Below are 13,684 nucleotides of genomic sequence, written 5' to 3'. Positions count from 1 at the left end.
AGTACGTACAGACTCCTCTAAAAGACAGAGCTTCTGAGAGCTGCGTGCACCCCAGATGCTACGGGACTGTTGTGGAAGGAAGCCGAAACTAGTTTTCTGTATGGGACGTCAAAGCCTTCATCCAGCAAGGGACATCTTTAACTGTAAGGCAGGATCTCATCCCGCCGTACCGAACAGAGCATTCACACGCTTGGTGTTACACATGCAGACAAGGAATGCGATAGCTGGCGCACAGACAGAATCGGGCAGTCCAGCAGCTGATTTATGAGCGACCCTTTCAGACAACGAGAGCTTGTCTGGCCAGAGAGAACCGCGGCGTACGTCGGTGAGCTTACATCAAAGGTGAATTTGCTTTTGAGTGCCCGAGGGATATCTCGGATGCCTTTATTCTGATAACTTACGCTATCAAAAGTGTTCTGAAATGATTAACTTGCATTACTGAGAAATGCTACGGATACTATACAGTATCCATTCACTTAATAGCCGTAAGACGTGATTTCACTAAAAGCCGCAGAGGCTCCTCTGCCTTCGGCCGACCCTCAGAGCGTTCACGCCGCTTGTTGCTGGGGTAGCTGTTGTCATAACTGTTCGTAGAAAACTGCGTAACAACGTGGTTTTTTCAGCTTAGATGCCTAGCTACTGCTGCTGCAACGTGGCAGCGATGTATCAAAGCGTGTACGCGGAGGAGCTACAAAAGAGCATTTCCTCAGCAGTTTGTTGTTTTGTTGTTGAACGAGAGGGTGTTTGGGGCTTGAATTTCACGTCCCATTTTCTTTAAGCGCAGGAGACCGACTGCCTCTAAGAGCAGAACTCTACTGCCTTTCTCCAGCAGGCACGCATGTTTCCTAACGAGCATTCAAATGGCAAGCTCACAGCTCTGATTTTGATGCAATCCTCTCCACTTTGATTAGCCTCTGTGTTTCCAGCTGTAACCAGTTCCACATAGCACAGTTCTGTCTCCGACATGGAGGAACCACTCTGCCGTTTCTCCCCAGTTCTCCTTTTCTGAAGCTGTTGAGACGACGGGACGCTGGCTGACAGGTTTCAACTCTGTTTTGCGCTTTGGTTTGTGGGGAACCGTTTGTTTGTGGGACAGCTAGGATTCAGGGAGGTGACTAGAAGGAAAGCCTCTGGAAGCCCGGGAGAAGAGAGCCCTATATTTGGCGTGGAGCTCTGGGAATGAAATGGATGACATCAACTCTCTGAATGTCTCCCTGCATGATGTTAAACTAAGGCAATTTACGGTCTCATTTCAATATATTTTATGTCAGCAGCGTGTTTAACTAGCCTGGCCGAGGATGGCCTTATATAGCGATTATGTCAACTTTTCTCGTGGCCAGTAGTTTTCTCAATAATGAATTTGCAATGCCAGATCGTTCTCTTTCATTATCCTGAACTGGGAAAGAGAGAGCATAGTACAGATTTTCGCAGAGTTCATTTCGATCTGGCTGACTCTGCAGCCCAGGTTTCCACAGCGAGATAGTTTAAAGCTAGTTTTAAATTTTTAAAAGGAGAAGGGGAGAAGGGAGGGGAAATTATAAGCACACTTTGGTTTGTATGTCGCCACTGTTAAATGTGCTTCCCTAACACACATACGAGACAGCTCCATTAAAAGCTGTTACTGTTAAGACCAGTCAGATGCCTCCTCTGGGGCTGCAGAAGCAGCGGCAAGGATGCCGGATTTCAGCTGCGCGTGCGCGAGCCCACCGCTTACCCCTTTCAACTGTACGCTAAAGCGCCAACGTCTTGAAAAGAGGAACTTTGACAATTAATGTGCACCTTGGAGAATCCCTTATCAGCTGCTGTTGAAAGAGCATTCTGCAGGGGTGCTAGAAAGGGTGAAAAAGGAAAAGCCCTGATCTAGAGATATGAAGGCATATTAAATAATGAACAGGGATCATAAAGCAAAAAGGGTAAAGATGCCTTCACATCATTCCTCCTAAAGAAAAGCGATGAGCTTTTTACTGGAGTGCACTGTGCTAGCTTGGAAGGAACGGCTTGCACGGAAAGAGTGAGAAAAAAAAGATTAAAACAGATAGAAAAGAGCGTGAGGCAGAGCAAGAAAAGAGAGCAAAGAAAGGCCACAACTTTCTGTACATCCTTTTAAGATACAAAAAATACATTCTCCTCTCCCACGTACGAAAGAACAAGCGGCGACTGCTGTCTTGGAAAATATTTTCGTGTTTTCCATTGCAAACAGCTAAATGCTAGTTCCCGTATCCTTGTGAGCCAAACCATTCAAGCGGATTGCGCTTGGTACAGTTAATGGGATTTGACCCTTTGCGAGAATGCTCTGATTTTTACTTAATTGATGGAAAATTCGGTTCCGCATACTGTTTCAAATGCTACTTAGAAGGAGCGTTCACAAGAACGCAGTACATAAAAAGTTGAGCAGAGCGCTATCTATATGCTTTTAGGTTGGTTCCGCCTCATCGCAGTCAATTCTTTACACGGTTTCTATTATTTCGGTTGCTTAAGTTTACTTGACGATTGTTGTTGAAGGGAAGGATGTCGAGGGACAAGGCAGGTTTCTATACCATTATCTTTTTTTTTTTTTTGAAGCATGGACTATCCAGAAGCTTTTTGAAGGATAACGTGGCCCTACTTCGGACAGTAGGCAAACGGGGACAGGATAGTGCTACGTAGTGTCTATGTAGTGCTGCTCTAAAAAAAATTAATCAATTTAGTGGGCCTTGATACTGCCGACCGCTAGATACTGCCAACTTCATATGAAAGCACGTCTGTAGTCTCATTAACTTAAACTGGACTATTCATCTCAGTCTCCTCAGAGGAAAAAAACCCCAACAAACCTAAACATGTGTTTACAGTGAAGGAATAAAATGCTTTATTCTTCCTGTATTTTATTTTGCATAAAATATTCTCTCCTCCTCTCTTCCCCCCCGCCAAACCTAAAACAAACCCAACCAACTACATAACACTTGCTCTCTGTACCCTGAAACAGGAATCAAAAAGCTAAGTCCTTTTTTGGAAGTGAGATGAGATCCTCAGCTAATATAAACTGCTTGACTCGCACTGAACTTCAAGCTACATTCTTTCCAAAGATCTCTATGGCTGTGTCTCACGCAAATGTATGCCCCTGTAAGGGCTCTATTGTTCAAATACTACTTAATGTTTATAAATGGGTTTTGAAGCACTAAAAAGATTAGCTGGAGCACAGCGGTATGTGGGGAGATAGGTAATACGCAAAGCGTTAAATGAGGCAGGCTATTCTTTTTTCTTGGAGCTTGGCATGCTTTTTGTCATAACAATGACAAATATGTTATTGTTTGTACGGGGCCTGGATACGTAGCAACACAAATAACTAGCAAATAGAGCAGACAGAGTAAAAAACCAAGAGATGTATTTTAAGGAAAGAAAAAGGATTTAAGAGTTAAGATGGAGTTATATTTACTGACGGGCCAGCTGAGGAGCAGGCACAGTTTTGGCCAACGGAGGGAGAGAGGGGACAGTAACAGGACTTTCTACTACGCACGTGATTATAAGGACCTGAATTGATTTAACATAGTATTATATATGAACGTCTGCTAAAAATATACCACTTCTTACAGCGAAAGCTAAATAAAGACATCATGAAAGTCTTCTGAGCGAGAGGAAAATTAAACCCCGTACATTAACATGTAAAGGTAGAAAGAAGTTAAATGGTGGATTGTTTGTGTGCGTCTAACCCTACAAGAGTTAGCAGAAATCCTGTTAACTGCTTAGAGAGGGGGAATTACCATTTTGGTAATAGGTATCACAGCTCCTTCCTGGACAAGAATAACAAGTAGGAGATGGGGCCCTGCTGCGGGACCGAGATCCCAGCAGTGGGAGAAGAGTTACGGTCTCTCAGTTAGATTCCAGCTACAGTTGTAATCAGACAAGCTTGTCCCATTCCTTCCGAGATGTGCCTTTTTCTAACGGAAAATGAAGCGGTCTGCAGTAATCAACACCTGGGTGCTATTTATGCCTCTGCTCAAGTGACCATGGATAACTTGTTCGCTTGATGTATTTGTAAATGGTAAAACGTGACTTGGCTGAAACTAAGGGTAGCGTCCGAGACCTCCATCAGTACAAATCGGTCAAAGGTGTCTAATTCCTCCTTTCGCTTACGTTCCATCCCTTGTACTTCTACGTCACCTGTAGGAGCATGGTTTTGTCCCAGCCTTTTGGAAGAATATTCCCTGACTGGTTGGAGAAACAATGCAGACTGACTGGTACAGCAGTGGAAAAACTACCATCCGACAGAAGGCAGCGCAGTCAAGAACACCGCGCTTTCTTGCTCTGCTTTACGTAGGGCAGGATGCCAGCGCTTGGAATAACGTGCACTTGGCTTGACCCACGAGATTGTTGGAAGACTGCTTTTGACTGGATTAGGTTTTGGATCAGGCTCCTTCTGACTAATTTTTGGCTTAAACTTTAGGACCGGGGTTCATGGAAAATTAGGTTAGGGATCTGGACAGAAATTTCAACACCAGAATCAGACATCGTTACGTTTTTGAAGACTGTCCCGGATTTAACAAACTAATCCAAGTCTCAAGAACTCCTAGGACACTTGACCGTGCAGGCGTGCAGAAGTTTTACGTGGTCAAGGCAATGTCCTGCAAAGTCAGACTTACGCAAATCAAACCTGTAGCTGTGCATGCGTACCTTCTAGGGATGAGCGTTCGCTTTAAAATAGCGTCTCTTATTGAAATAGCACTCTGGTACCTACGTATGACTAGTTTCCTCCTTTGCAATAGGTTTTGAAGCAATCGTGCACTGAGATTCTATATTTGGAGCCATCCAGTGTCTGCGTGGGAGGTAGGTTTTTGTAATTTTAAAATAATATTCAATTATTATAGGACTGTGATTTCCCTATTTCACCCAGGAAAAACCCCACAGGTCTCTAGAATAAAGATCTCCATCTAAAAATTCCTCAAGGAGTTTAAGAAAGATCAGATCGGTCGTGCTCTGCACTTGCCCTCATATTCAAAGCAACGATACTTATTCTGTGACGCTCGCATACTCTTTTACGTGCGCTCACGGAGTTAAGCGCTGGAAATCCCGATAACGTACGTTCACATAAACTAATGACAACGTTTCTCATACTCTGCCCCAAATCTGCAGAGTATAAGCAGTAAAGCATTTGACTGCATTTTTATGCAGCAAGTGGTAATATATTTGTTAAGTACAAGACTAGCACAAAATTTCAAGGGCTTGTCTTCTTTCTGGGTTTCGCAATCCACGCATAGTGTGAGACCAATCAAAATAAGGTAGTTGCAAAATCTCCTTATTTTGACATTTTTGTAAAACCGCGGATCGTCTCAATGAAATCAGCGGCCTCGGTAAACAAACCGTTTTCACTCCTCCTCTGCGCAGTTCACAAATAGCGTGGCCCTTACGCAACTTGCAGAGAAATAGTACTAAGGAGAAATGTTTTCTCATTTGGCACTTTAAGCGGGCCCGATCCAGGTTTGGGGACTCGTCTTGTTATGAGACCCAGATTTCTCATTTATCAGAGCATATTCACTGAGAAACTGTGTCTTGCTGTGCAACTGAGCCCCAGATCCTGTCGATAGTCCGAAGCGACTTCCATTTTAATAGGGCTGCCTTGGCGATAAAGATTTGGGGACAGATCCTTTATTTTTCCTATAGCGACCTAACTGAAGAACGCTGTACCAACAATCAGTTAAAAAGGAGACCTGCGCGAGTTTGAAGCGTTACTACGTTGTGCTTCATTTATTGCAGGCTATACTGAAATTCTCATCTAACTGAATGCAACGCACTAAAGATTGGTGATTTTGCTTTTCTCTCCAGAGGAGTTTCAAGTCGTTCTTAGAGGAAGTGGCTTAACCCTCGGTGGGAAAACCGACAGCGTTACTTGTACCTATCAAGTGAACGGAACTACAATTCGTAAGTATTGACGTTTGAGATGATCTGCCTTTATATTTCCTAATAAGTGATTCACTTTGCTTCTCGTTACCTCATTTAATTCAAATTCAAAGACAAAAATATCAGAGAGGAGGAAAACAGGAAGGCTCTGAGGATTACTAAGAGGATGCAAGTTATTTCACCCAGCTTGCTCAGTGGTTTGAATTTGCTATGAATTGCCATTAGCTGCAACCTGTGGCCGGTGTTCGGCAGCCCAGCTGGCTGGATGAATTAACACGGTGATAACTGTCTGGCTCCCGACGTTCAAGAAAGCAGATGTTTGCCAATGAAAAAAACATGACCACAGAGCATACCGACCAAGTGCCGCTTCTTGTAAGAACACCCAGCCTAAGGCGTAGGCTCTCATCACGATTCCAAGAGGCACTATTTTCCAAGGTGCACTTACCTTGTTATCTCGGAGCAGCTCTGCCCATTCTGTCTGGCGTACCAGATGCGTAGCCATTGTGCTGCTTGTTTCAGGGGTCGGCAGGGCCTGGGTGCCCTTCCGTGACACGTAATCAGTCCTCTTCCACGAGCTCCTGCAACAGCATAGAATAAGGCCAAGTCAGAACAGGTGGTACTACTTTGTCCCTTTATTTTGACACGGTTCGTCGGCTCCGTGTCCCAAGCAGCACTCTGCTCCAGGAGCGGGTCTCTCTGCAACCAGATCCCTAGCTGGACTCTAGTTTCCTGACCTGTGGAAAGGAATTCTGTTTCAGGCAGACTCACTATAGCATCTTTTACAGGCACTTTCCCTGTAGCTTTATCTGTTTGGTGGTTTTATGTTTTGTTGGGTTTTTTGGGGGGGCGGGGAGAGTGGTGCAGATGAGCGAGGTTTTTTTTTTTTTTTTTTTTTTAAATATATTATTAGTACTCACCGTTGGCCAGATGTTACAATACTTAGATATTCCTTTGTCAAACTACAAATACCACTGGGCAAATTTTTCTGAGTGAAACGCTGCAGAAGTTAAAAAAGCTCTAGAAGTAATTGAGAGGTAGCGCAGACCATTTTCTTCTCGCTATCTGATTAAGTATGCTCACGGAGAATTTAATTTTCAGCATCATATTCAGGACTTGGTCTTCTCTCGCTCAGTGCACTAACTGTAGCAGGGCAGATGAAACGTCACGCTGCAATCTGCATTAGTTTCCTTGCGCTGCTCTGTTCCCTGAACTGGCACAAGGTAGATGGTGGTGAAAAAAAATGTCATTAATGGAAACCTCCGCCGTTTTTTATATCCAGAAACTAAAGCGGATGGCTAGCATAAGTACATCCAACTTCTTGCTCTAAGCAGTATCCCTCAGAAGCAAGTCAGACTGGAAAATGACCAAAAATGGACCTGTAGAAAAAGCCAAACTAATTTTTTCCCTACCTACTGTCTGATTTTTATATTAGCCTGTCTTAAATTCCTACCCAACTGAACATGTGTTTCTAGTACATTTTCTTCCTTACTCTGGATATCATATATACTTGAATGGGCTGCCAATCTCTCCCGCCTGTGAAATATCTAAAATGATTTGCAAGAATAACAGTAGTTCTGCATAAAGGCAACCTGTGTAAATAAATTCTGCTTGGGTAAATTTCCCTTCAGTTTCCATTAAAATGGTCACCTTGGTTTCCTATGTTAAACCGTAGCTTACTTATTCAAACTTGTTGCATAAATTAGGATCATAGAGCTAGAATCTGAAATGTGGCAAAATTATCGCCGCAGTTGTATATTTATTATCGTGACGTAGCTTTCTTACTTGGAGAAGCGGGGAAACAAACTAGTTTAGTTCTGGGTGAATAAAATTAATCTCTCGCTATTTAAGGTAAATACTTGAGACATCAGTTACATGACCTGAAGATAATGGGAACTTAAATTGCCATGTACCTGGCTGGTTTGCAAGTCATCAGGACTCCTCAGTTCTAACGCCTGCTTTGCTCCTGACTTGTTGTTCACCGTGAGCAGTCACTTCTCTACACCCCAGTCTGTCCACTTAGAAAATTAGAACAATAGCACATATCTTCTTCACATGAGCATTTTGAGGCTTGCATCAATATGGTTACATTCATAGTAGCATTTGTACCATTCAGGATCTTTTGACAGAGCGCATTAAGGTACTGCCCTTTAGCCATTTTCCATACGCATCACAAATGTAAGCCTCCTCTGTCCTGCTGGCAGGCGCTACTATCGTGCTAAAAGTGTTGGCATTATTTAGTAGCAATGCTAGCGGCATACACCAAATAGGCTTACGGTACTTAACGATTGGTAGGTCGTGGCACGGTTCAAATTCGGGGCAGTGCTGCGCTGCTAACGATAGCCCCTAGGAAATCCGATGACCCGGGGGGGGGGGATGAATCCACTGTGGAGAGCGTCCCGAGGAAGCTGGCAAGGAAGGGCAGAAGTCCAGAACGCAAGCTGTAAGGAAGGACAGAAAAGTTCAGTTTCTTACATCTACAGGAAGGGAAGGATTGCCAAAGCAAACGTTAAGTATGGGCTGCTGCAGGGCTGAGCTGCACTCTCCCAGTCCGCTGAGAAGAAAACAAGAGGCAACAGGCTTCAAATTCTGCAGCAGATCTAGGTGAGGTATTAGGAGCGTGGTTCTCACTGTAAACATAAGTTACCTAGAAAGCCCTTTAACAGCTTAGATAAGCGTCACTCCAGAACGTCTGAAGCACTTTGCCTTCTTTAAATAAGCTATTGAAATGTTTCGGACTCCGGTTTCTCTGACTGCTCACTCTTTTATAGCTGTATGGCACGTGCACGTCTGCTTTGCCGTGGTAGAAATAACTATACTTGGGACAGGATGAAGCCCCCAAATACTTGCTGGCGTCTGAAGTGACACCTTCCAACTAGGTCTCTAGGCTGCTTTTTTTTTTTTTTCCCCCTTTCTTGGCCTTAGGAAAGGGAGCGCTAAAGCACACAAAGGAAAGGAAATGGCATAGTCATGTATTTATTATACTTTGCAGCGTAAAAACACCATCTGCTCTATGGGGTCTTGCCAGAGGCCTGCTACAACCCACCCGCGTTCTCGTCTTCAGCAATGGACGACAGCAAATGTTTAGGGAGTAGTATAGGAAGGAAACAGCGAAGCGTTACGTGATCCTTCCTCTGATACGTAAGCTCATTCTCCGCAGCTCTCTGCTGGGCTCCGAGTGCTTTTGTCTCAAAGGAAACCTAAAAGAGAACAGCGGAGCTAGGATGGACAAAGAGGTAGGAAGGGTGCTTTGAGCAGTAGCAGGGGGAAAGAGATGGTCCCAAGAAACGGAAACTTGTTCCCGTGCCGTCGCGTTCTCCTCTACAAAAAGCTGGCAGTCTCTCAGCGGAACCCTCGCCATTTGAGGGCAAAACGGAGGGTACTTGCATGAGGGTGTATGTTTGAGTTCCCCCTTCGGATAGCCTGGGCTCCGTTTTTGAGACCAGCCTCAGAGCAAACCATTACTTTGTCAGTTCTTCTGGTTTTAAAAGATGCATTTGGCATGTTTCTCTTTATGCATTTATAAAGACCCATTACCAAATGCTAGAAAGGAAACCTGCCAAATGTAGCTGTGGGATAGAAAAATAATCTATGAAACATACCATTAAGACAAAAACATATGGCAATGTGTTAATCCTTCTTCCCCACCTCACGACTAGCCCCAAATCTAGGCCAGTCAGTCAGTGCAGATTATAGCGCATAAGAAAAGCTCATTTATGCTAACAGCTCCTCCTTCAGCTGCCCCTGAACTACTTGTACATCTGCCTGTTCCCTAAATGCAGGACAGAGTCATCTCCAAGTTTATCTGGCAGATCATTTATCTGCTCTCACCCCTAAATCGGGAAATAGTCCATGCTTACAGGAGCAGCTCCAATACAAAAATTAACAGTCCTACCTTGGGGAAATCTGGGAAAATGGCTCTGCACACAGGGGCAGATTTTTTCCCATCTTACCAAACGCACGAGATAAAATTGCTCCCTCGTCTCCTTTTCACAACTGCAGAAAAGGAGTGCTCTGCTGAACACTGGGCTCGACGAATAGATGCTTTACAAGTTTAAGAGATTTGCAAGAGACTCAAAAGCATGAGAAACACTGGAGAAAACAGACACTCCAATCACAACCAATGAAATAGTCCCTGAATGCAATGCGCAGGGTTGGAGCTAATCAGAAACAAACTTTCATCTTGCAAATATTAGAAAACGCCTAATAATGTTCTCACTCTTTGCAAAAAATGTCTCCATTCTAGGAAATTACCTCTCTGAAAGAACACGAACTGACTTGAGTAAAATAAAGTAAGCCATGTAACGCGGGCTCACGCTCGCATTTAAAGCCAGCTCTGGGTTTGTACATTGTACAGCTTTAAAAAAGCAGCAGCTTTATTCCCTAACTTGGGCCCGCCTTGCTTGCAAGTTCCAGACATTACCAAACCAGTAACCAGCATACTGCGAGAAGGGAAGGGACTTCCTAGTATGTTCATACATCAGCGTTTCATTTAAGCAGTACAGTATATTAAGCTCACGTGATTTGTTTTTTTCAGATGAAAAACCAAAAACAGTGGAATCTGATTTTTTGCTCTGCCCTGCACCAGTCCTATACAAAAGCGGCCAGTAAGTACTTGAAACAAATGTCATCCTCTGTTTTGCTAGAATCTGATCCCTTGTTGCCGACGTTAATCACGAGGGGTTTTGGCTAGAGGCGATCTTTTGTTGCTTTTATGGGGGGTGGTTTGTTGTTGCCTTCCCCCCCGCCCGCCATTCCTGTCTTATTTCCCTGGTGCATTTGCCAGCTTCAGAATAGGCTTTAAATAGTCATCTGTGACCAAACCAATTTGGACAGTGTCTTAAAAATGAATATTCAGCCAGTTTATTAAACACTGAAAAGGTCTGGCTTGTCATAAGTTTTATGCAGATTAGCTGTTTTAACAGGACATAATATGCGCTCTTCTGGATAATCTTTAGGCTCATTGTTAAATACATCACATTATCACTGACACTTACAAGCTATTATTAAAATTATGTGTCAAGATGCATACCGCTGCTCAACACGTAATGATAAAACGAGGCACTAATTTAACAACGGCAGCAATCTCTTAACAGCACCGTGGCTAAACTGCAGTTCTAGCCTTATTCTAAGTGTCACCGGCCATGGCTGCACGTTACTTCTGGCCCTTTGAGAACTAATCCTTCCCTCCTCCTCTCAAATTCAGACAAGCCCTAGGCTTTTAAGATCACTTCAACTTCATTGTTCAAATTTGTGAAATTCTAAGCTAATCACAAGTCAGAAAACTGCACGTCAGATCTTGGCCCTGTAGGAGGGTGAAGGCTTTCGGACTGTTGACTTTCTCCAGGTAGTTCTCAGAGTTACTTGGGATGAGGTTAATATTAATCCAGTACGAAGCTCAGCAGTTCGTTACAGCTCTGCATTGTCATTTTTCTGTGGCAATTCTTAGCAGTTTAAGAAGTAAGCACACTGCGTAGACGATTTTCCGTAGTTAACTTTTCTGAGTGAAGCGCAATCAGCTGCCTCGTTTGTTCTGTAAGACCGATAGCAAAATCCCAAATACACATCTGTTCTGTGCATTAAACGGCAACCGGGAGGAGAAAAGTTGGAAAGCGGTAGAAGGAAAAAACAACTTCAGTGATTAACCCCAGTAGAAGAGAGCGGGGCGAATCACTGCAGAGGAGCTGCATCGTAGCCTCTGCGCAGCAGCCAAAGCTCCCCTCTGGGGAGCGAGCGCTGGTTTGTGGCACGGAAAACAAGCATGCAGGAGAGTTACATGGAGCGTGGAGGAAGGGGACGAGTTTTTAATACCGTTACGTTTTTCCTGATAGTCAAGTTGCCTTTTACCTTGCCACGTGAAACACTGATCTTGTTCTAAGTACAGCAGGACTTCGTTAGACCTACGTGCCTTTATACTAAACGGTGCGTGAGGTTCCTTGCCAATTGTACAACAAAACAGCCGTAACGAACTGCTGTCTTGGCTAAACCAAATCAGCACTGCGTGCAGCTGTATAAGAGAAACCAATTTGGTCATCAGAACCGTGTAAATCAGTAGCGTTAAGAATCCCTCCTGTCCACGCCAAGTATTTCAGTGGGGTTACCGTACGACAGAACAGCAGTAGTAAAGTAGGCCCCCTGTATTAAGCACCCCCAAGACCTGAAGCTGTAAAGGCTTTTCCACATAGTTAGGCCGAGAGTACGTAAACAGCCTATCCTGCCAAATGAATGAGAAATGCATGGGATGTTTATACAGATTAAAGCACAGTGGAAGTTATTTGAACATGCTGCGGTTTTTTTCTCTTTCTGTGAAGAGCTTGTTTGGCCTGTGAAGCATTATTGAAACAGACAACTCACCATATTGTAATTGCGGTGTAGAACAAGCGCCTAATTACAGCACGTTTCTTCTCAGCAGTGTTTGTAAGAAAGAATGCGTGAACAATACACATGAAGTTATACAGGCTCGCAGGAATTCCCCCCCCCCCCCCAATTACTATGTGAAATATACTTCCATAACCTGATATTGAAGTAATTACAGCTTTGGCCCAGAGATAAACAGTTTGCTATGCAGAAGACTGACAGCTATGAAAGATATGTACATACTTGAACTCTTGACTTTGCATTGGCACAGCTCAGACTATTGCTGGATAACTCCCAGTAATTCCTCATGTAGCGGAGCTAATATTAGTCGCTAATGTAGCAACAACCGGTCTGCTCTTTTTCTAGTGCTCTTTTTAGTGGAATTCAGAGCAACACAAGCAGGCAAATAAAGCTGCGGCTTTGTTTCTGGGTAAAAGGTAAAGATTCACTTAACAAGGTTTCATTATGTTTTTCTAGTTGGAGACACTTCTTACCGACTGATGAATTTGCAGTTTGCGCATGCAGAACAATAGAAACCCACGTGGAATAGATAAAATGCCAAAGTACCCGAGATGTCGGGTTGGTAAACCCCTGGTCTCCTGGACTTACACCATTGTGTATTTCTACTTTCTTTCTAGCTGCTGGCTCCATTTAGTTAGAAGCCTCCAAAATGCCAGCTGTAGATTTACCCAAGCATTCTTTTCAAAGCCTGTTTTTTCACCGTACCACGTAGCAGATGGACGTGGTATCCTTAGGTTATGTGACAACACGACTGTGCTGCTTGTGCCATTTAAAATACCTTCTCGTCGTGCTGCTTCTCAAGTGCAAAATTACATAGTCTGCTAACAAAACCAGCTCATTTTAAGAGACTCCTGATTAGCTAACAGATGAGAATTACTTGGGATTTCTACATAAGCAACCTGTGCGTTACTAAAAAATGTTAGAAAGTATTGAAACAATCCAGAAGGGAAAAGTACCACGTACGCTCTGCAGGAAGAAGATGAGGCGACAAACCCAAGTTCAATTGCTTTGCTTCACGTACTTTGAGAGATCGCTTTTATACTGCGAGGGCAAGCATAACATTACAACTAAGCTGGCTTACTAAAAAGGACTCAGATTCTACTGCACTGACCAATTAAAAAGCCATATATTTTTTAGGGTGTTGGAGAATATTTGATAATGTCAGTTCCCCTTTTTAGCTCAGGCTTGAATTTGCTGTCCTGCCACAGCTCAAGGGAATCAAACCGAATCAGAGATTTCACTGACCTCTCCGTTACTTTAGATGTTTCCGTAGTCATCGTACTTTGGAAAGAAAACAGAGCCTTGTCTCTTTGGAAGACCAGTACAAGAAAAACTGGTATATTTTTATAAGTCTACCTTCTTGCGCCACCTTCGCTTTTGTTCTCTTCGTTTTGCTCTAAGTTCTTTGAGTACGCCTTCAGAAAATGCATCTGTAGGC

The 13,684-nt window shown here is 43.6% G+C and overlaps 1 protein-coding gene across 3 annotated transcripts in view; it reads left to right on the top strand.

Moving 5' to 3' along the window:
• Nucleotides 1-13,684, top strand: part of ANTXR2 (ANTXR cell adhesion molecule 2) — a 116,691-nt gene that overhangs the window by 27,074 nt on the left and 75,933 nt on the right. For all 3 annotated transcript variants that reach the window (XM_054824454.1, XM_054824455.1, XM_054824453.1), the window contains exons 8-10: nt 4,740-4,800; nt 5,797-5,892; nt 10,406-10,475. In XM_054824454.1, the coding sequence (XP_054680429.1) occupies nt 4,740-4,800; nt 5,797-5,892; nt 10,406-10,475 (227 nt within the window). The remainder of the gene's footprint in view (nt 1-4,739; nt 4,801-5,796; nt 5,893-10,405; nt 10,476-13,684) is intronic.

This window comes from Grus americana, chromosome 4, assembly GCF_028858705.1.
Source record: "Grus americana isolate bGruAme1 chromosome 4, bGruAme1.mat, whole genome shotgun sequence".
In the NCBI taxonomy this organism is placed as follows: Eukaryota; Metazoa; Chordata; class Aves; order Gruiformes; family Gruidae; genus Grus; species Grus americana.
The sequence above is the reverse complement of the archived record's forward strand: the minus strand, read 5'-3'. Positions and strand labels throughout refer to the sequence as shown.